At 43.8% G+C, this 22,383-nt stretch overlaps 2 protein-coding genes across 6 annotated transcripts in view; one reads left to right on the top strand and one right to left on the bottom strand.

The window, feature by feature from the left end:
• Window positions 1-6,848: 6,848 nt before the first annotated feature.
• LOC116088731 (UDP-glucuronosyltransferase 1-1) overlaps window positions 6,849-22,383 on the bottom strand; it is a 175,614-nt gene continuing 160,079 nt past the window's right edge. For 3 of the 5 annotated variants that reach the window (XM_031368336.1, XM_031368335.1, XM_031368333.1), the window contains exons 2-5: window positions 10,765-10,896; window positions 10,010-10,097; window positions 9,547-9,766; window positions 6,849-7,726 (exon numbers count right to left, since the gene is read on the bottom strand). In XM_031368336.1, the coding sequence (XP_031224196.1) occupies window positions 7,429-7,726; window positions 9,547-9,766; window positions 10,010-10,097; window positions 10,765-10,896 (738 nt within the window). In that variant the 3' untranslated portion in view covers window positions 6,849-7,428. Of the gene's footprint in view, window positions 7,727-9,546; window positions 9,767-10,009; window positions 10,098-10,764; window positions 10,897-13,059; window positions 14,220-18,510; window positions 18,589-22,383 lie in introns of those variants that run through there. The other 2 variants (XM_031368337.1, XM_031368334.1) reach the window with 2 other exon arrangements.
• Window positions 18,700-19,739, top strand: Dnajb3 (DnaJ heat shock protein family (Hsp40) member B3). The gene has a single exon (XM_031368339.1). The coding sequence runs from the start codon at window positions 18,804-18,806 to the stop codon at window positions 19,521-19,523; it is 720 nt and encodes a 239-aa protein (XP_031224199.1). The 5' UTR covers window positions 18,700-18,803; the 3' UTR covers window positions 19,524-19,739.

Raw genomic sequence — 22,383 nt, 5'->3', positions numbered from 1 at the left:
GGAGTGTGGCTTTCTCTGTGAGTTGTGGGACTGGCTGTAGAGCTTGTGCCCAAGGTCTGCTCAGAACAATAACCCAGAAAGACCTGAAGGAACCGGGGTCACTGGGCTGGAGGAGTTCCTGTGTGTCTGGTCCCACTGGACCCAAGTACTCCCAGTGTTGGGACAGATATTGATTTCTGATCACCTCTAATCCTGGGTGTGTCAGAGTGCCTGGGAGTGGAGCTTCCTCTGGGTGTTGTGGGACTGGCTGCAGAGCTTGAGCCCAATGTCTGCTCTGGACCCCTCCATCCCATTTCTACTCCATGGAATATAAAGGGTTAAAAAATGAGTTTCTGGGCTGTAGAGATGGCTCAGGGAGTAGCAATGCTAGCTCCCTAAGAATAAGCACTCTAGTTTGAACCCTAGCACCCACATAAAAAGCCAGTCAAGCCAGTCATGACTCATGTGTTTTCGTAACTTCAGATTTGGAGGTGGAGATGGATGACTCTTGGGCGCTTGGTGGCTGGCCGGCTAGCTACAACAGAAAGTTCAGTGAGAGACTCTGCCTCAAAGAAATAAGGTAAAAAGTGATAGAGCAGGGTACCCAACCTCATTTTCTGACCTCCTCATACATGTTCATGCACACACACACACACACACACACACATATGTACACCTGCTCACACACTCGCAAAATTAGAATAACTTCCCTGCACTCCACACCAAATATAACTTTCCTGTAAACCCCTGCACTGTTCCTCACTCTGGATATTAGAGATACATTAGTCAACATGAAACAAAATATGAAGACAGTTGTTTACCACCTCCTCCACTTCCCCACTGGGCCTTCTCATGACCTTCAGTGATCTCTCAAGTCACATGTTTGGGTCAAAAAACTATGTATGTTGACTACACACCTACCAGGTTCAGCTAAGCATGTTTTCTATTGCCCTGGTTGGATACAGGACTAAAACATGCCTTTCCCCCTGGGGTCTTCAAGTATTGTATGGATTAAATCCAGAAGTAAATGTGTCAGCAATTGGTGTGTACCAAACATTTTCTAAACGCTTAAACAACAAATTATGGACTACAGGTCACCTAGCTATGCTGAGCTGGGTCACAGCTAGCTAATACAACCGGAGTCACTTGTGCTAAGGGCTTGCTTTTGGCAAGAAGATACAAGTGTTGAGGTGCCATGTGGCAAGGCTCGCTCAGGGAGTTCTCATGACAATGCAGCAGGATCCAAGAGAATGAGGAGAAATGAGGGATTCTGGTCGGGGTTCAACTTTGAATGGGTGCCAATCCCCTCTATCAGCTGAGGCAAGTCAGGACTCTAAGGACGAACACATGCCTCACCTTGAGGGGAAGAGTTTCAGAGTCACACTGAAAGGCTGTAACTGTCAGCAGGTAGACAGACATAGGGAACATCTTTTAAAATGGCACCCAGCATGAGTGCGCAGAGCATGAGAAGGAGCAAGATGCCAAAGCTGGAAAGATGGCTCAGTGGTTAAAAGCCCTGACCGCTATTGCTGAGGACCTGGGTTTGATTCTCAGCACCCACATGACAGTTCCCAATCAACTTCTGTTCCAGCAGATCTGATGTTCTCTTCTGGCATCCACAGGCACCTGCGTACACATAGTGCACATACATACTGTGACTGGACTGGTTGGTTTGGTGGGTCAACTTGACACAAGCTGGAGTTATCACAGAGAAAGGAGCCCCCCTTGAGGAAATGACTCCATGAGATCTAGCTGTAAGGCATTTTTTCAATTAGTGGTCAAGAGGAAAGGGCCCAGCCCATTGTGGGTGGTGCCATCCCTGGGCTGGTAGTACTGGGTTCTGTAAGAAAGCAAGCTGAGCAAGCCAGGGAAGCAAGCCAATAAGCAGCACCCCTCCATGGCCTCTCCATCAGCTCCTGCCTCCAAGTTCCTGGCCTGTGTGAGTTCCAGTCTTGACTTCCTTTGATGATGAATAGCAATGTGGAAGTATAAGCTAATTAAACCCTTTCCTCCCCAACTTTCCTCTTGGTCATGATGTTTTGTGCAGGAAAACAAACTCTGAATAAGACACACACACACACACACACACACACTTTTTTTTTTTTCTTTTTCTTTTTTTTTTTTTCGAGACAGGGTTTCTCTGTGCAGCCCTGGCTGTCCTGGAACTCACTCTGTAGACCAGGCTGGCCTCGAACTCAGAAATCCACCTGCCTCTGCCTCCCAAGTGCTGGGATTAAAGGCGTGTGCCACCAATGCCCGGCAAAATTATTATTTTTTTAAGATTTATTTTATTTATTTTATGGGTATGAGTACACTGTAGCTGTACAAATGGTTGTGAGTTATCATGTGTGTGGTTGCTGGGATCCGAACTCAGGTCCTTTGAAAGAGCAGTCAGTGCTCTTACCCGCTGAGCCATCTCGCCAGCTCCCCCCCCTTTTTTTAAAGATTTATTTATTTTATTTATTTGAGTACACTGTTGCTGTCTTCAGACACACCAGAAGAGGGCATCAGATCTCTTACAGATGGTTGTGAGCCACCATGTGGTTGCTGGCACACTTTTTAAAAACAAAATGCCGCTGGGCAGTGGTGGCACACGCCTTTAATCCCAGCACTTGGGAGGCAAAGGTGGATTTCTGAGTTCAAGGACAGCCAGGGCTATACAGAGAAACTCTGTCTAGAAAAACCAAAAAGAAAGGGGAAAAAAAGGCAAAATGTCCTTTAATAAATTGTCTATATAGGGCACTTGGACAATGAGGCTGGTGAGGAATTTGTGGGCTATATTGGTTTTCCAAGCCAAAATTTCTTCCCTTTTTTTTAGTTTTTAGTTTATGACAATGACAATTGATTCACATACAATCCATTCTTTTGTGTTGCAACTCAATTAAGCTTTCTAGCTTCACTTCTTTGGGTACTAACTAGGAAGTAAAAGATGAACCTAAATGTATATGTTATATAAATCTCATATTTATCAGTTAATTGCTCCTTGTGTTTCCTTATAGTAACGTGAAGATAACGTAGAGAGAAAACTGGTACCAAGAGTGAAATTGTTACTCTCCAGAGGTTGGAAGTGTTGTTAGAATTGATTGATGGGAAAATTTGGAAGAGAATTCTCAGGAAAGCTTACGATGCTGTGAGATGAGCCCATAATGCTCATTCTTTGGGGTAAGAGTCAGAATAATATGGTTATACTCTGTGTGTGCACTGAGACTTTGAGGAACGCTTACCTCAGAAGTAGTGGGCTAATCAGGTCTTATGTTAATCCATCTGGAGATGAATTTTGTGCTGGGTGGGACATGAAGAGCTAGTTTCATTCTTCTACATGTAAGACTCCAGTTTGACCAGCATCATTTGTAGAAGGTGTCATCTTTACTCTAACATGTGTTGCTGGCTTATGACAAAAATACAGTAGCTTTAAGTGTATGGACTTATATCTGCATCCTCAGTTCCGTTCCATTGTTTAATGTTTCTGTTTTAATGCCAGGACCATGTTGTTCTTACTACTACAGCTCTGGACTATTAACTTGAAACCTGGAAGGTAATACTTCCCAGAGTTTTTATTGTTCAATATTGTTTCAGCTGTTATGGGTCTTTGGGTTTCCATGTAAAATTTAAGATTAGTTTTCAAGTTTCTATAAAGAATTGCACTGGAATGTTGATGGACTACAATGAACTTGTAGATCGCTTTGGTGAAATGGCTACTTTCTCAATATTAATCAAGCCACTGTATGAACACAAGAAGTCTTTTCATCTCCTGGTATCTTCAGTTTCTCTTTTCAGTATATTAAATGTTCATTGTATGAGTCTTACACTTCCTTGGTTAGGTATATTCCAAGATATTTTTGAGCCTGTTATGAATGGAATTATTTTCCTGATTTCTTTCTTGGTATGTTTTTCATTTGTATATTTGGAGTTGTTGGCCACTGGGATTCTAGACTCCCCCAATATTGCAGGATATTGACAAAACTCTTGATTACCTACCAGAATTTGCTGGTAAGGCACTGTTGCTAAAAACACTATGTACTTGAGTCACAGAACACAAAGAACTCAAAATGGTAGTAGTCTTCCAGAAGTTCCACTCCTTCTGGCTAATTTTCATAGTGATGGAAGGTGCTATGTACACTAGCAGAGAAAATAGTCACCAATCCTACCCCATCTGTGAACACAGTGAGCTACAATGATGACTGGCCAAGCAAGACACGCTCACTGGTACACTGGTGGCATGAATGTCACGGGAGTAACCAAGAACTTTATGAATGAAATTAAGGTATACTCCATAAGTTGAAATTTATATTTGGTATTAATTCAGGTTCAAGATCCCATGGATAGACAGGTCATAGTTTCAAGAGAGAACCTACTACTACTGTTGATCTACTAGATGGCCACTGCATTACACTTGTTCCTAATGATGCATTGTCTGCCCATAGATTAGTGGATCTCTCAACCCTCATCAGAGGTGCTTCTTTTGGTGGTAGATGATGATTAACCTAAAGACCCACAACTGACCAAGATGCAGAGAATAAGAGACTTTAGACTACTCAGCCTTGAAGATATCCTGTACCCTCCTTCCAAGTCTCAGAGGGTTTGTGGAAGGAAGTAGGGGAACAGGGAGATTGTAGGAGTTAGAGGCGATGGATGATTGTAAGAAAAAAATGTTTCCTGGATACATCAGAGCAGTTTCACATATGAACTCAAAGCAGTTAAGACAGCATGCATAAGACCTGTGCAAGGTCAAGACAAATAAAATCTGTTGCTAAGCTTTTCCAATGGCTCTAGGAAATTGAGGGTACTTTATGTTCCCATGGCTACCCAGCCAGCCTTCATTCCATATTTGCGGCAAAAGACCCAAATGTCACCTACTGGATGCTGGTTTTACAGTTAGGCAAATTACAAGTTCTGTGATTATGGAGGCTTTCCCCAGATCTCAAAGCCTGGGAAACCAGGCAGAGCTATCTAACTAGATTGCCACACCCAATGCAGTGTTGAGTAGAAAAGCCGAGGGAGAGAAGCCAAAGCTGTAATAAAGATCCGAGGACAGAAGAGATACCATCAACCTGCCACACCTGTGAGGGGAGGATCCAGGAAGTGTACCAATCAGTTTGAAAGGGCAGGTAGGTGGGATGCAACCTCCGAAGCCACAGAAGTGCAAATGGTCATGCTCTTTGGGAGCCCACATCCCACCATCGTGTGTCCTTGGTACCAGACAAAAGATCTTTGGAGTTTGATGTTTCCACTTTTCTTGTTTGGGGAATGATGCCTCTTTTTACTTCTCCATGACTCCCCCTTCAGAATAGGGGATGTTTACTTGATGTCTGGTCTCCACTGATTTTGTATGTGGTTTGTGTTTTCAGTTTGTTTTCATATTTGTTTTTCTGGTTCTTTCTTTTTACAGAGGCTCAGACTGTTATGAGTGCTGATGAGACTTTGGACTTAGACTTCCATTGCTAGAACAATAGATATTGGGACTTGCTTTAGACATAGAATTAATCCATTATTGTTTGCTAGTTTTGTTTTTCGAGACAAGGTTTCTCTTTGTAGCCCTGAATGTCTTGGAACTTGCTTTGTGGACCAAGCTGGCATTTGTACTGAGAGAGCCTCTGCCTCTCTAGATTAAGGCCTGGTATTAATCCTTTTTTTTTTTTTTTTTTTTTTTTTTTTTTTTTTTTGTATTTTCGAGACAGGGTTTCTCTGTGTAGCCCTGGCTGTCCTGGAACTCACTCTGTAGACCAAGCTGGCCTCGAACTCAGAAATCTATCTGCCTGCCTCTGCCTCCCAAGTGCTGGGATTAAAGGTGTGCGCCACCACCGCCCGGCTCATTAATACATTTTTTAATTGTGAAATGGACTTGAATTTTTGGAACTTTTGGTCAGGATATATAGCTTGACTCTGAAATGTCTCAAAAGAGCCATGTGATAAAAGCTTTGTCTCCAGTGGATGCTATTGAGAGACAGTGAAACCTTTTTTTCAGGTAGGGCCTATTAAAATGTCCTTAGGTCATTAGAGATTTTCCTCAAAGAGGATTGTGATAGCCCAGACTCTAAATCCCTTTTCCTGGTTCAAGACATAATTCATGGTTCGTTATGAATCCGCTCCTGTTTGATATGCCACCTTCTGCTACCCTCACAGAACTGAGCCAAGGCAGGATAACCTTTGAGCCTCTAAGTCTATAAACTAAAACAGCCCTTTTCTCTTTGTAAGTTACTTGCCTTGGTTATTTCATTATACCACTGCAAAACTGACCAATACAGAATGGCACAAAATGCTTAGGCATAGCTGGTAGATCTGTAATGTTTTATGTGTATTTGTCAAAACAATAGGTATGTTAATAAACTTTATGGTACTGTAACAAGTACCTGGGATGTAGCACCCCATGAGCAAAGGTTTATTTTGGGCTAGCTATAGAAGTTTCCATCCCTGGTCATAAGGCTATGTTGCTTTGGGGCCTGTGCAAGATAGGAGAATACTCAGAGAGACTGTTTCAGAAGCTCCTGTTTCATGATAGTTAGGGAACAAAGAGAGAGAAGGTGCCTCCATCCCAGCATCTCCTTCAAAGGAACATGCCCAGAGACCCAGCTTTCTCACACTAGACCCCCACTTAATGGTTGCATAACTTCCCAGTGATGCCACAGGCTGAACATCAGCAAGCCTGCAAGCCATCGGCCAATGCACCTTTGGAAGATTCAGAATCAAAACTAGGCAGCAACCATGGTTATTAAGGAGCGCTGTAATTATAGCTGACTCTCTTCTTGTGTGTGTATGTACACGTGTGTGAATCTGTTCTAGTTTTCAAGGTCTGCATCATGATCGTGCAGTGCTCTTACAGCTAGAGGATATACTTTGACAACAAATAAACATAACACTAACGAAAAGAAGAGTGATAAAACAATTTATATGAATTTATTGGTAAGTAAATTGGTTAGGGAACACAACGGAAGATGTACTTGCCTTAGAACATAGTTTGGTTTTCATCAAATTCAGACACAAGCAATGATTATTATCTCAAAACACAGGGCCACCAGTGTCACAGCCTCATATTTTCCCCAAAGCTACAAAGGCCGTGCCACCCACAATGCATGAGCGCAATGTGGAATGATGACTAACACTGGGAAGGCCACAACAGTCTGAGAATCCAGGGAAGGAAGCCATCAGCTGACAGGAGCGGGGGAAGCTGTGGGGCTTTCACTGAAGGCAAGAGTGCTAAACTTTCTGTAAGTTAACAACAGATGGCAAGAGGTGTCCAGACTGAAGATACTGGAGAAGCCGATCACATATTCCAGTACATTCCCTGATGGGTGTGGCCAGCAATTAGATTGTTTTTTATTTAAAAAAAAAAAATGTTCTTGAGTGTATAATTTACGGTGAATTATCTCCCTAATGAAAAACAACATGAATTTAGCACTTGTTTCCAAGTTTCAACTGATTGGATAATGGACTAATACTTCTCCCCACTTCTCAATGGGTCTTGGATTTGTGTGATTTCTTCACTCGCCCTTTTCCCCCAAAGCATTTCCGGCAGCCATAGGCACAACATTTAAAGACAATGAAGACCACTGTCAACACGATGGCCAGGAGGAAGCCAATCACATCCAAGGAGTGGTACTGATACCAGGTGAGGTCATGGGCGGCCGGACGCAGGTGTGGCGCCCCCTTGTGCCTCATCACGTACTCTACCCAGAACACAGCCAGGTCCAGAGGCTCTATAGGACGGTCCTTGTGAAGGCTGGAGAGGCGCATGATGTTCTCCTTGTAGCTGAACACAAGACAATTGTTAGTGCCTGGAACACCCATGTAACAGACAGCATCCCCTTAAGCTTGACTCCAGTTAAGAGAAGCGTGTTTCTAATATAACCAGAAAAGTATTTTAACTTTGTTTCCTTTTTTTTTTTTTCTTTTTAGTGATTTCTTTGTAGGAAATGATATTATGCCTTCCTTATGGTAGAATAAAGTTGAAGAGGCATCAACTACAGATGAAAGAGTAGCATGGTTTGAATGAGCTACCACAAGCTCATGCGTGAGAACTTTGGTCCCCAATGTGAAGGTACAGAGAGGTGGTGGAACCTTTGGGAGGTGAGAAGCCATTGAGAGAGATGGTGGTCATTGTCCCCAGAGCTGGAACTTGTCACTGTGAAAGCAGGCTGTGATCAAGCAAGGATGCCATTTGTGTTTTTGTCTCTTGCATATACACATCCTTTGAACCTCCAGGTTTCTACCATGTGGGGAGGCAGTATGAGACCCTTAGATGCAGCTTCCCCACTGGAGACTTCCCAACAACTTCTAAAACTATGAGCCAAATAAACTTTAACCTGTAAAGTTATACCATAAGTCATGGCATTCTGGGTATTCTGTTAGTGTAACAGAAAACAGGCAAAGGCTTATGCCCGAAACTCTTTTACATACATGTTCTCATGAGTGTGCCACACATGCCACATGCTATTGCTGGGTTAAATCTACCAGCAGCCACTACTTCTTCTAAAATGTTGTGGTATTGCTTTTTAAGATTTTATTTGTATTGTATTAATGTGTTTGAGTCTCTGTATGTACACACACATGAGTGCAGTGCCCATGGAGGCCAGAAGAGGGCACTGGATTCCCCTAGAGCTGGGAAATAAGTAAGGTTGTATGGAAGAGCAGCAAGCGCTACCCTAACTGCTGAGCCATGGTTCCACCTCTCTACCTTTTACATTGTTGTCTGGGGTTTTTGCTGTTTTTTGTTTGTGTTTGGTTGGTTGGTTTTGTCTTAAGATAGAACCCAGTATCATATATATATATAGCCTTGAATTCTTCTTGAACTTGTAGTGATCCTCCTGTCACCATGCTGGTCTTCCCAGAGCTTTTCAACAAAATAGTCCCAGTAACCTCGAGAGCAATATGCTAAATTACAAGCAGAGATAAAGCAATCTCATGGTGTGTGTGTGTGTGTGTGTGTGTGTGTGTGTGTGTGTGTGTGCGTGCGCGAGCATGCACACTTACACATCTGTGTCTGTGTAGATGTGTGTCTGTGCATTCACTCATCACTCAAAGGCTGTAAGATAATGTTCTCCTCTGTGGAACTTCACTTTATTTCTTTGAGACAGTCTCTCATGGGATCTGGACCGTGGCAGGTGGCTAGGAAGCCTCAGTAATTCTCCTGCCTCTCCCCTTCCACTGTGCTGAGGCCTGGCATCTCACATGAATGCTGGAGGTTGACTTCGTCCTCAGTCCTGTACAGAAAGGGCTCTTATCTACCCAGAGTGCTGCATCTCTCCAGTACCACCCCTACACATTTTTGATGGGACATTTCTCTCTTGGCAGGATCTTAGAGATGAGATGTCTACTATGGTGATATTATTTTTAATTGAAGATTTTAAATCTAGGGAAAATAAGTTTTTTAAAACAAATTCTATGATAAATTATAAAGTCATTTTATGAGTAAGAATAACTCCCATGTTATTTTATATAAATATAGATTTTTATGTATTTGTTGTTGGGTTGATTGTAAATGCTGTAGGTATGAATACAAGTAGGTTTTTTTTGTTTTCTTTTTGGTTTTGTTTTTTTGGTTTTGTTTGTTTTTTCTTTTCTATTACTTACCTCTTGTTATTGATGACAGTTTTAAGGGCATTTTCCAAATCATCAGCAGTCATTTCAAGGACATTCAAGGTCACCCCAGCTCCCCGAGTTTCCATGCGCTTGGCATTGTCCATCTGATCACCAAACAAGGGCATCATCACCATGGGAACCCCATTGCATATTCCTTCATAAATACCATGGGAACCGGAGTGTGTAATGAACGCCCGAGCCTTTGGATGGCCTGAGAAGACAACAGACAGGGACACTGAGCTCTCCAGCCTCACAGTGTCTGGATTCTGAGAATAACCCAGGGACTGTTATCTACATGTGACCATTGTAGAAACTCGGGGTGGGGGAGGGGAGGAGTGATGTGTGTTATATGTATGGGCCACAATCAAGCTAAGCAATCATTTAAAACATTCATGCTTGCCATTTTCTTAATTTGACCCTGGTTTGACCTCCATGTCAGATGCCCCCAACCTACCAAGCAGATCATTTTGGGGTAGCCATTTGACAAGAATTGTGTTCTTTGCAAGATTCGATGGTCGAGTTCCGGTGTAGCGCCACAGGACCTTGTGGGGGCAAAAAGCACAAGGTTTAATAAAAGAATACAATGTGATTTTTTTTAAAAAAAAAATTGCTATACTAGCTATAAAGGCCAGTCATATGGAAAGAACATGTATGGCCTCTGCATGGTGGAAGGTCTGGTACATAGGAAGTCCCTGGAGCTCAGGAAACACTGTATCTTGATGCTGAAGCCTGGTGATTGGAGTGTGAGAAACCACCAAGCCAGGCACTGGGAAACTCTTCACTTTTCTGCACTGCAAAGGGAAGCTTTCTTAACAAAGCAAGTGAATGCAGAGCTAACCAAGCAAGAGCAAACAAAAACTAAATCTTTCCGGTGAAACATCCTTGTTTGGTATGAAAAAGCCAGTATCATGCTTATTTTTAACCAGTTTCTCCCCAGTACTCTTTGGAGTTTCCTAGAGAAAAGGAGAAATCTGAGGTGAGACAGACCATAGTGTAGGAGTACCTGAATGAAGTTACAAAATAATAATAATAATAATAATAATAATAATAATAATAATAATAACAACAACTAATGCTAATAATAATAATAACAACATTGTAGAATGTCAGAGGATTTCCAGACCCCAAATTTCTGCATATAGACCCCTAACTCTGGAGTTAGAGCTCTCATAAAAACAGGTATGAAGGAGTCATGCAGAACCATCTTACCGTCTGAGGAATTCTGCCCAAAGCTTCAGCGATTTCCATGGCTTTCTTCTCTGGAATCTCTGAGACCATGGATCCCAAAGAGAAAACCACGATGCCATGTTCTCCAGAGGCATTGACATAGGCTTCGAATTCCTAGAGCAGAAAAAGACATTTCTAGTTCATCTCTTGTCCTCACATTCCTCGGGACCTGAGCACATTAAGTTCCAAGTTCCTCCCTCTTATGGAAGTCAGTGAAGGGGCATTCATAACGACAAAAACCACCGTGGCAACTGTCTCCTTGTCCCCTGTCAATTCAGGAGGATGTCTTGCTTATAGGATAATCTGTAGGGACCCCTGGAGATGCAGAATCCATGTAATTTGCTGACTTCCCATGAGAGAAGCAGAGGCACATACATGAATGTGCGTGCCCCTGAATGTGTATCCATGAACATGATACAGGTCCACATACATGTTCCTATCTGTGGTCTCATACAGGAAACAGACTCTAAGTAGCATGACAGTTCTCCTATGTTATATATTATTAATAAGCTAACTAGCCACGAAGAATTTTTGATGGATTCAGCTGTTTCCAAAGAATGCGGAGAACATTAGCATGGTGGTATGACATGCCAGGCTGCTCACAGCTGAAGGGCTGCCTGGAACCTGGTATTTTTATTATTAAAATCTAAATTTTCCTAGGCAAATTATGTCTTGATCCTCCTATATGTAAGATACAGAAAGATGTCTACCAAACTCTATCCTGAACACATGAGGATCCCATACCCTGGGCAACTTCCCAGAGGAACACCCTTCTTCCACCCACCTGAGGGCCACACTCTTGCAGCCCCCTGGATCATCACAGCAGTAGCACCTTGATCTTACCCACTGGGCCCATCTAAAGAGTCAAAGAGGCCAGGCCAGGCTTTTCTGCCATGGCCCTGGATTTTGATCTGTTTGAGAGCATGCTGGAGTTGGTTGGTCTAAAGCCTTTCTTGTCTTGGATTATCTCTTGTTTTCCTTCCCTCCTCAGGGACTTCTTTGCTGGCGGCAGGCAGCTCACATCCTAGTGTCCTTTGCTTTCCTGCTACCTCCAGATAGCACATAGGTCACCCACAGTCTAGAATCTTTGCTCCTTCAAGATACATGTAATCCTATCTGGAAAGATAGCAGTCTAGTTTTCCTTCCTGCATGGCCCTCCACACCTACTCAGCAGCCAGTGGTGTGTGATTGGCACAAAATCAGATCTGTAGGGTCATAAACATCCAGAGTCGGATAACAAGATTTAGCTGAGGATTAACTGGCATGCCAGTTTGTGTTCAGAGGCAGACTGGACAAGGACTCTGCATCAACTTTTGTGGATTCAACAAAGGTGAATCCCCTCTACTTGGCACAAGATGCCCTAAACTTTGCCACAACATCAGTCCTCAGGACAGCCAAACAGTGAGGCAACATGTTAGCTGCAAATAGCCTTTGATCTTGGACTTGTTTCTTTCTAAACACAATAAATGCTCCAAAAGAAAGACCTCTCTGGGGATACTTCACTCCAGCTGACAAGACCTTTAAATATTTCTTACGTTCTACTAAGAGCTGCAGAGTTGGTTCTGAACTCTGAACAAAACATCTTTTTGCTCTCCCAGAATCCATTTAGACTAGTTGTCAGAAGCCTTTCCCTTGAGCCAAGTATCTCTGGCTTCCCAGATCTCTGATTAGCTATTTACTTCAGAGTCAACATGTATGACTGTGGTCCTGAATTGCTTTCTTTTACCGAGATTGTCTCTTGCTCAGACAGAGGGATGACACCTTGCCCTACTGAAAGAAGAGAAAGACTGCACTATCTAGCTTCCTGTTAGACTATCTAGACATTAGAATGATAACAAGGATCATAAAGGTAGTGGCTCCTGCCAGGATCCATAAGGGTTAAAGAACAATTGCATCAGACTTGAGCTACTAGTGCCTGAATCAAGGACGTGAATTCCAATCAAAGGGAGACTTCATAGTACACAGCCCTGTTCTCTGAGAAGTGTCCCAAACACAGTGGTTCTTCTGACAATTAATGCTGGTTGCATTACATTGAATTCCTCAGGACAAAATGCCTAAGATATGTTTTCCCCAGAATACTGTATACAAAAAAGTAAGTCAAAAAAGAATGCGAGGACAGACAAATTCAAGATTGTGAGATTTAGGGGATAGAAGTGAACAAGAGAGAGCACTTGAAACCATACAAGCTCACTGAGGTCAGCACATATCTATGGAAATTTCCTTCCCCCCAACCCCCCAGGAATGGCAGACATGGAAAGGCACCATTCAAATACACACCTGGGATAGGGGCTTTTTCTGAAGGCAGTTTATCCCACCAATAAATACCATGTTGGGCATGATGGGCCTGGGGTAATCTTTCACAAAGTCATTTCTCATCAGCCAGATAGACGCAGGGCTCAGAAGGTCCTTGACAGTCACCTCTTTCTGTAAGATTTCAGTGGCAAGTGACCCATAGGGGGAATAAACCACTCTGCATAGAAAATTCTCTGACAAAGCAAGGAGCACGTTCTTCACTCGCTGTAGGAAGTTCATGCGATCTGTGTTGAAAGACATACTCTTGGGCACGTAGGACAATGGAATGGGGCATTGGGTAGCTTCTGAATCTAGGCTGCATGGCAATGCATTCAAGAAGTAGACAGCAGGCAGAGCCAGGTACTGGGCCACAATGGAGCCACAGGGAAGGAAAGGGTCTGTCAGCAGAGCATCAAAGTGGCTTTCTTCCAGAGAGGCCATAAACTCGGCATTGTGCAGCAGATGGGAGCAGCCAGACAGGAGCATACTGGAATCCCTTTTGACTTTCTTGTATATTTTGACCACACGCACCAGAAAAGGATCTTGATCAAAGGCACTCCGCCCAAGTTCCACTAAAGTAGCTGTCACATTTTCCTTCTGGAATGGCACAGGGTACTTCCTCAGAGTGTAAGATGATCCTTCTTTTATGTGTATTGAGGCTTCAGGTGCTATGACCACAATTTCGTGCCCCTTCTGCTGGAGCTGCTGAATAACTCCAAGCATACTCAGCCAGTGACTGCCATCAATAGGGAACACTAACAGCTTCCCAGCACGGGATGCAGAGGGACCAAACGCACACAACAGAAGGTATGGAAGAAGCAGAAGCGAACGTGAGCTCCACATCACAGTCATAGTACCTTTCTCTCTGCTGCTGCCAGAGGTCTATTCAAACCTGCTCATGATTCATGAGAAGAAACCTGTGCAACCAGTTAATGTTTGATTGTGCCCCATGACTAAACTGTCAGTGAGCTGGGAAAGACTGCAGAACATTTGTTTTCCATGACAAAGTGGGTGGGACTTTACTGAGGTCCTTAATAAATGACAGCAGTTGAACTGATGGCCACTCCTTCCTCAAACCGCATTTTTGGGTAAATATAGCAAGCCCAACCATCTCTGGCCATTTTAGACTCATTAAGTTAGCATTTTCATAGGTCAGAAAAGTTAACAGAGAGGGAAAAAGGACCATAAAGTGCCAAAGCATAACACTTTCCCGAGAATAAGACCGACAGTTACTCAGAAAGTCTTTTGGAAAGAAAGGAGCATTGTGTTGCAATGTCATTTTTGTCCATGGAAGTCTCCCATCATCTGCTCAGGTTTCCTCTTAATCACTCCCATCATTTAAAAATGTGGTGTGTGTGTGTGTGTGTGTGTGTGTGTGTGTGTGTGTGTGTGTGTGTGTATGTGTGTGTGTGTATGTGTGTGTGTATATGTGTGTGTGTATGTATGTGTGTGTGTATGTGTGTATGTGTGTGTATGTGTGTATATGTGTGTGTTTGCTGTAGGCCAAAGGGTAATTTTGGGTGTTATTTCTTAGAGGCTATACATTTTGAGTTTGAGGCAGGCTCTTTCACTGTAGTGGAGTCTACCAGTTAAGCTACAAACAGAGGCTGCCAAGCAAAGAAATCTCCCTGTAGCTCCCCAGTGTTGGGATTCCAGGCATGCCCAACTGTCTCCAGAATTTTTATGTGGCTTCTGGGGCTTAAACTCAGGTCCTTATGCTTGCAGAGGACTTTACTAACTCAGCCTTTGCCACTTTTTGCACTTCCTCCTTAGTGAATCTAGGACAGGGTTGGGTTTCAAGATGGCAGCTGAGACCAGCACAGAGGAGCACCCTGTCTTTTCAGGACTCAGCTATGAAGAGAGACAGACTCTCAGTTCAAACTGATAAATCAGGCTCTTTGAGGATACAAATGAATGGAACCAGGCTGGGGTAGAAAATGACCAAGAAGGCAAAGTCACATGGGTCTGTGGACAGAAGTCCTCTCCAAGAGTTCCCTCAGAGAGGCAGTGAGAAAATATATTCTAAACAGAAAATCAAGCTTGGTAAGCACTGGCTTGTACAAATGTGCTCATATCATTTGCCTGATGCCAAGAGGAAATTCTAATGATTGAATTGAAGGCAACAAAGTCAGGGCATGCTATGTGTTAAGTGTTGTCAAGCTGAACACATCCTATCCCATAGCACTGTCCTATAAAAGAAGATGGTATGTATGTCCCTCATTTTATAAACATACAGAGCCTGACAAAAGCAAAGACATTGGCCAGAGTCCTTGGCAGAGCTAAGACACGGGCCCTGAACATTGGTACCCAAAGCCTGCACTCTTGACTTCCAGTCTCCAGCAGCACCCAGACACAACCCTAGTGGAAGTTCCACCTAGTTAGAAGTTGAACAGGAAGTTGTGAAACTAAGTTCATGACCCCACCATGACGAACGAAGAAAAGGCAGAAGGGAGGACTTTGAGCCCAAGGTGTTCAAATAGCACAATCTGGGGCCCTTGGAGACTAGGGGAAGACTTTCAGAATGGAAATGCCTCCCAAAGGGAGCAGCCAAGGTGTGGGCAAAACCCAGCCTGTACTCGTTGTGGGGATCCACTGATGTTCTAAACAGTCCCAGAAAGGAAGCCCCGATCCCAGTATTGACCACAGTACTAGTCCTGCCTGCATGTGGCTGTGCTGAGAACCCCAAGGATAAACAACTTAGCTTTAAAGCTTTGGTGTTCTAGGGTGCACAACTGACAGGACCCTTCTCCTTCCTCGTTTCTTGTGTCTTCACCCTTCCTCAACAGAATTCCAGTTTTGCTTGTGTGTTTTAAACACAAACGGCTGCAATCACACACGTGTGTGCGCAAACACCCACAGACACACCCCATGCACACATGCACTCTGAACTCTTAAGTCCTTCTACACACTAAATCGCTCCATCACTCTTAATTCTTGGACAGTGGCAAAGATGTAGCAATGCCTTTGTTTCTGCTGTGGCTGTAACTGAGATGCCAAAGCTCACAATCCAAGTTAAACTTAAGGATCAGTAACCCTAGCGAGCCCCACTTTGTGAGAACTCACTTGCAGCTTATGTGGGGCAAAGAGCCTGCGAACACTACAACGCCTTTATGACTCTGTGTTCCTGTCACCGTTCAGAACCTTGAGCTTTTTTATTCATATGGTGCTGGAGATAGAACCCAGGGTGACAGGCAAAGCAGATGGTATGCTGCCTCAGAGCTTCTTGCAGCTACTGTGCACTTGAATGGTTGGGGCCCAACCCTATCTTTGGCCATGGAACACAGTTCACTGATCAAACCGCAAGGCAATCTACATACATCTCTTATGATCAACAAGGAGTTCAAAACAATCCACTGACAGGTCTGACCTGAAACATGAGCAGACCCAAGCCCTTTCAACGGTAAAGCTAAGCCCTTCCTTCCCCAGCACATATGGGACATGTGAATTCTACTGTGCTGGGTGCTATGCTAGGTTTCAGAGCCAAAGCTCAACTAACCAATGGACGCTGCATGTAAGCAGGGATCCAGGGGTCAGAGAAACACTTAAACCAAACAATCACAGGGTACCACAAGATGCTTTGTGTTGCTTTCAGAGGAGGCCCTTGAGGAATGAAGTGTCTTTGAAAAGTCCCATCGGAGGGACTGCTTTTTTAAGCTGGAGCCAGAAGCTAATATTCCCATCTATGGGACACCTAGCTCCTTAGATGGCATAATAATGGATCCCGATATTAAACAAAGCACATAAGCTCTCTGTCCTCCTCAGGTTCAACTAAGGACCTTTAGAGGAAAAAGGCAGTTTTCTTCAGATCTCTGCAGCACTTTTTTTTCTGTCACACCATTCATCATCTAGAAGTTCTCACAGCTGCCTACATGCTAAATCAAGAATAAATGCATATATTCTTCATAGGCAGGGTTTCAGCCCTGGGGCCAGTCCATAGCTATGCATTCAGTAACTGCTTTTGTACAAACGCCATCTACTTTTACTATAGGCCCTATACTTAGGCCAAGTGTTCACTCTTTCAGACCCAGCTGCTTTGGTCTTATTTCAGAGCTTCAACCTCTAGGCTGTTCCTCCAGCTCACTACATCAGTTTGCCCTTGTATTACCCCACACCACCACTGCTTCTCTGGTACTTTGGTCAACAGCTTCCTAGGGCCCACAAGAGAACTCAAACCCTTTAGCCTTGTTCTTCTTTAGACCCTGGGTCACTTTGCAACGACTATTCCTCCTCTCTGTCTCTCCTGATTAGTCAAATCCATCTGCCCTTTCCTCCTAATCAGGATTCTATTACTGTTTATTTCATGTTTGCCAACTGCCAGGCCTAGGGGTTCAAGTTCAGTCACTGGGTGTGACATAAACTCAAATGACTGTTCTGGTATACCAGAACTTCTGGTTGGACCTAGTACCCTTCATGATAGAATCTTTAAAAGTTCATTGGTTAACCATTTCTCTTTAGAACTAAGTAACCTTTATAGATGCATGTTGCCTCACCACTGATCAAATAAGGTAATACAGTGTTCAAAAAAAAAAAATAACCCACAAGAAAGTGGAGATAAAAACAAGTGTCAAGCAAAGGCAGAAGGAAGGCCAGAGTCGTACTACAACCGGATTAGTGGCAGCGGGAACATTTCACTTGCAGTGCTTCAAAAATTCCACAAATTCCACAAATTCCACAAATTCCAATTATTTTTGTTCAGAACAATGGCTCTCCCAAGTTTTAACTAGGGAATCCTGAAGATCCCCCAAGAGCCTTTCAGATGAATTTTACAAAGTTGGAACTATTTCCATCAACAGAAGTACTGACTTTTTAAAGATCTAATTTTCTTATAAGCATATGGTGTTTTCTTAAGGTTTACTCCATGTATGGGATTAAAGTAGATTGAATGCAGTAGCAGAAGAACCCAGCTCTATGAAGCCTGATGCTGGAGTGATTTGAAGAACACAAACACATCACCCTTCTGAAGTTTTGTTTTGAAGAAGTTATTTTCTCATAAGAACAAGATTTATGCTAGTGTGCAGCTAATAGATATGTTTTTGCTTTATGTTCTCATAGAGCCATATAAATGAAAAAAAGGGTGTGTGTGTTCTATGGCCAAAACGTTTAAGAAGCCGAGTCCTTTACGAACCACTGTCCCTCAGACCAGGGTCAGACAAAACCCACTCCTGCCAACCTTCCTATCCTGATGAAAATAAAGCTTGGGCACCAAAATCCATTTTAAAAAGCCAGCTCTGTGAGGCACTCTTGTAAACCCACAATGCACGATGCTGAGGCAGCAGGGCACTACTGCAAGTTCAAGGCCAGCCTGAGCTATACAGCATCTGAAGGGGTAAACGAGAAGAGTGAGAAAAAGGACAGGTAGAGAAAAGGAAAAGAAGGAGGGGGGACAGAGAAGAGGGAGAAGAGGAGGGGGAGGAGGAGGAAAGGATGAAATAGTACTTTTCTATGGCAGCCAGAGTCAAAGTCTCTCTCCCCTAACTCGTCCTTTGTTCTTCGTATCATAGAACACCAGGGCAAGGATGCTAGAGACTCGGTCCTGTCTCTAAGCCTAAGCATCACTGAGCATCACTAGGAGCAAAACCAACCTCTCCATTCTGATAGGCTGAGGGTCCGCCAGCCCTCGCCAATGAGAGACGTGTGCGTCATAAGGGAGTGCGGCGCCGGCCGGTAGGAGGGCGTTCAGCAGCTGCCACCAGCGCTCCCGCGCCGAGGCCGCGGGCCGGCCAGCCGCCATGGTGGACTACTACGAGGTGCTGGGCGTGCCGCGGCAGGCCTCGGCCGAGGCCATCCGCAAGGCATACCGCAAGCTTGCCCTCAAGTGGCACCCGGACAAGAACCCCGAGCACAAGGAGGAGGCCGAGAGGCGGTTCAAGCAGGTGGCGCAGGCCTACGAGGTCTTATCGGACGCCCGCAGGCGCGAGGTGTACGACCGCTGCGGCGAAGTGGGCGAGGTGGGAGGAGGCGGCGCGGCGGGCAGCCCATTCCACGACGCCTTCCAGTATGTCTTCTCCTTCCGAGACCCCGCCGAGGTCTTCAGGGAGTTCTTCGGGGGCCACGACCCTTTCTCCTTCGACTTCTTCGGAGACCCGCTTGAGAACTTTTTTGGGGACCGGAGGAGCACCCGTGGAAGCAGAAGCCGAGGGCCCTTCTCTACCTCCTTTACCGAATTCCCAGGGTTTGGGGGTGGCTTCGCTTCGTTAGATACTGGATTCACATCCTTCGGCTCTCCAGGAAACTCAGGCCTTTCTTCTTTCTCCATGTCCTGCGGCGGTGGGGCAGCAGGCAACTACAAGTCCGTGTCAACCTCCACCGAAATAATTAACGGCAAAAAAATCACCACCAAGAGAATCGTTGAGAATGGTCAGGAAAGGGTGGAAGTGGAAGAAGATGGAGAGTTAAAGTCCCTGATAATTAATGGCAAAGAGCAGCTGCTTCGCATCGATACTCAGTAAAGACTTAAAGTACGATGTAAGGACTATCAGGACTTTTCTGTTTAAACGCGTTTTCAAGGGAACTCTACTTTCAGAACTACTGTATTCAAGACATTATATGCAGCTTATGTCGGTGCCTCTTGTTATTGTTGGGATCGCAGAGATAGGATCTCTCTTGGTCTTTATGCCTGTTGTAAATATCTGTATGCCTTTGGCACTTATTAAAGTTAATCCTGAGGCAGACCACTGTTATGTTCTAGTGCTAGGAAACACTGTTCAGAGCACCTAAAACCTCACAATGTCCATTTTGTTGAACATTCGATTCAGAGAGCTTTCCTTGAACCTTATAGCACCACTTCCCCACATGTAACCATGGTAAAAGATATGCATATATTGAGTCTTTCGTTTAAGAGAAGTTGAAAAGAATGGCTTTTAGTTTACCAAAAATCGTGCTGATATTGGATCAATGGAGTACGGTTTAATGGAAGGTTAAAACTAAGCTTTTTTTTTTTTCCCCCCGAGACAGGGTTTCTCTGTATAGCCCTGGCTGTCCTGGAACTCACACTGTAGACCAGGCTGGCCTCGAACTCAGAAATCCGCCTGCCTCTGCCTCCCAAGTGCTGGGATTAAAGGCGTGCTCCACCATGCCCGGCTAAAACTAAGCTTTTAAAAACAGCTAAACTGAAGAAAGTAGACTTAAGTAGATTCTTGTTACTGCTGCCACGAATTACCACGAACGTGGTAGTGTGTATCACACTTAACTCTTCCCATGTTTTGTAGAAGCCTGAAATTCATTTCAATGGGCAAAAAGAAGGATTGCTAGGATAGTGATCTCTCTGAAGGTTTAGGGCTACGTTTACCAAAGTCTCAGCATTTGGCTGGTTAGTGCCTAAGTTTGTTCTATAACAATGGAAAATGCTGGAAATGAAAAGTGCCATTTAAAGGATATACAAGCTCCTTGATTGCCATATATGTATATATACATATATATCATATATAGCATATATAATGTATGTGATATAATGTTATATATAACATATATATGCAATGAGTCCATTCTGTAGCACAGTTGGGTGCTTCCTAGACCTTGCAGAAGATGGTTGCCTTTAGAGAGTACAACACAGAATATTCTACCTCACTTAAATGTTATCTTTGAAGACTTCATAAGGCATGGAAGCAAAATGGATCAGAATGGGTTTAAGATGCCACATTTTGTAATTCTCTCCCAAGAGGTTATGGGACCTAAGCACATTATCATAAATTTAGACTACTTGAAATTATGTTGGATACCCTTACTACCCTGAAAACGTAGCCTCATGCAGTGACATATGTACAGCACACAGCAGAAACAAGATTCAATCTCACCCCCCCCCCCAGGGCACACAAGGGTCTTTAGAAATCATGTCAAATAGTCACTGCAGTATTGGAGTAGCTGCTTTCTAAGCAATATGTTTAGAAAGTTCCCAAATCAGACCAAATACCAGACTTTGAAACAACAAAAGAGTTTTCTCCAGCCTAGGGAGCTAATGAAGATAGTCACTGAGGACTGGAGAAATGGCCTAGGGGTTTCAGTGCTTACAAGGAATCCCCAGAAACCAAATAAAAGGTCTGGTGTGTGAGATAACCCTCAGAAGGCAGAGGCAGGAGGTCTCCAGAGCATGCTGGCTGACAAGATAAGCCATATTGGCTAAGCTCTGGATTTTTTTTTTTTTTTTGAGAGAGAGACCCTGGATAAAGTGTAATTGAGGATGATTCCTGACATCAGCCTTGGAACTCCATGCATGCACTTGTGCACATGCGCACGCACACACACCCACACACCATACAGACACATATGCACATATATAAGAAAGGAAAGAGTCATATATATATGGGTTTGTATCTGAACTGGTAGACAGTATCAAGGATTTGGAGATAATGAACACACACAGTTCTGTGATGGTTAAATGTGGAAATCACCACCCTGGGTGGGACATGAAACTTCACAGTGGGTAAAAGAGAGTCAGCAGAGCCTCCATGGTAAGCAAAGAACCTGGCATAGCAAGGTTACTCAGAGGCCATGGATCTTCAGCTCTGGTTTGTTTTAACAGTTGAGAGCAAACACAAGGATCAGTATTCTTCTGTCTTGGATTAGTGCTGCTATAATTGTAAAGTTCCTGGCTGGACTGGAACTCATTATGTAGGCCAGGTTGTCCTTGAGCTCATAGGAAGTTACTCTGCTTCCTAAGGGCAGGGATTCCAGGCCCAACTATAAAAAAAAGCATTTTTTAAAAATGAACTGTTAAGCTTGAAACTTTCTTCAAAAATGGCTCTGTCTCAAAACACTTGTGAAGACATGCCTATAGGTCACCTTTTAGGGAAGATTTGTCATAGTGGTCAAAAGGTATTTCCTGTGCCTCTTGAAAATCCACCAGTGGACCTGTATGTAAGAGCATATTCCAGCACAGGCCTGACAATTTAACTTTGATCTCTGGAACCTAGGGTAAAAGGAGTGAACCAGCAGCCAGAAGTTGAAATTCTTGACTTCCACACAAGCACCTTGGCGTACATGTACACATCACCTAATTTTTAAAAAAGCATTCAAATACACTGTAGGGGATTCCCTCATGGTATCAGTAGGAACATTTTCCAGAATGTTCCAGGCAAGGAAGGAGCAACACACTGTAAGCTCTAGAAGTCTAGGAGGCCCTGTTCCACCTAAAACAAGATCAAGAATTTAAAAAGCCAGTCACATGTGCGTGAGGTTCACATGTAGCTGTAGCGTAGTCGACATGGCTGAAAGCATTCGGAAGAAACTGTTTCCAAGTAACCACTTTCCCTTTCATTTCATGTCACAGACTTCCTCCCTCTCCATTGTAGGAAGTCATTCATCTGTATCAGC

The sequence above is a fragment of the Mastomys coucha genome, unplaced genomic scaffold (assembly GCF_008632895.1).
Source record: "Mastomys coucha isolate ucsf_1 unplaced genomic scaffold, UCSF_Mcou_1 pScaffold14, whole genome shotgun sequence".
NCBI lineage: Eukaryota > Metazoa > Chordata > Mammalia > Rodentia > Muridae > Mastomys > Mastomys coucha.
Note: the sequence above shows the minus strand (reverse complement) of the source record. Positions and strands in the feature narration are given on the sequence as shown.

Bases quoted from the DNA above. Each gene is read 5' to 3' on its own strand.
- Dnajb3 (XM_031368339.1), top strand. From the start codon at position 18,804: ATGGTGGACTACTACGAGGTGCTGGGCGTGCCGCGGCAGGCCTCGGCC.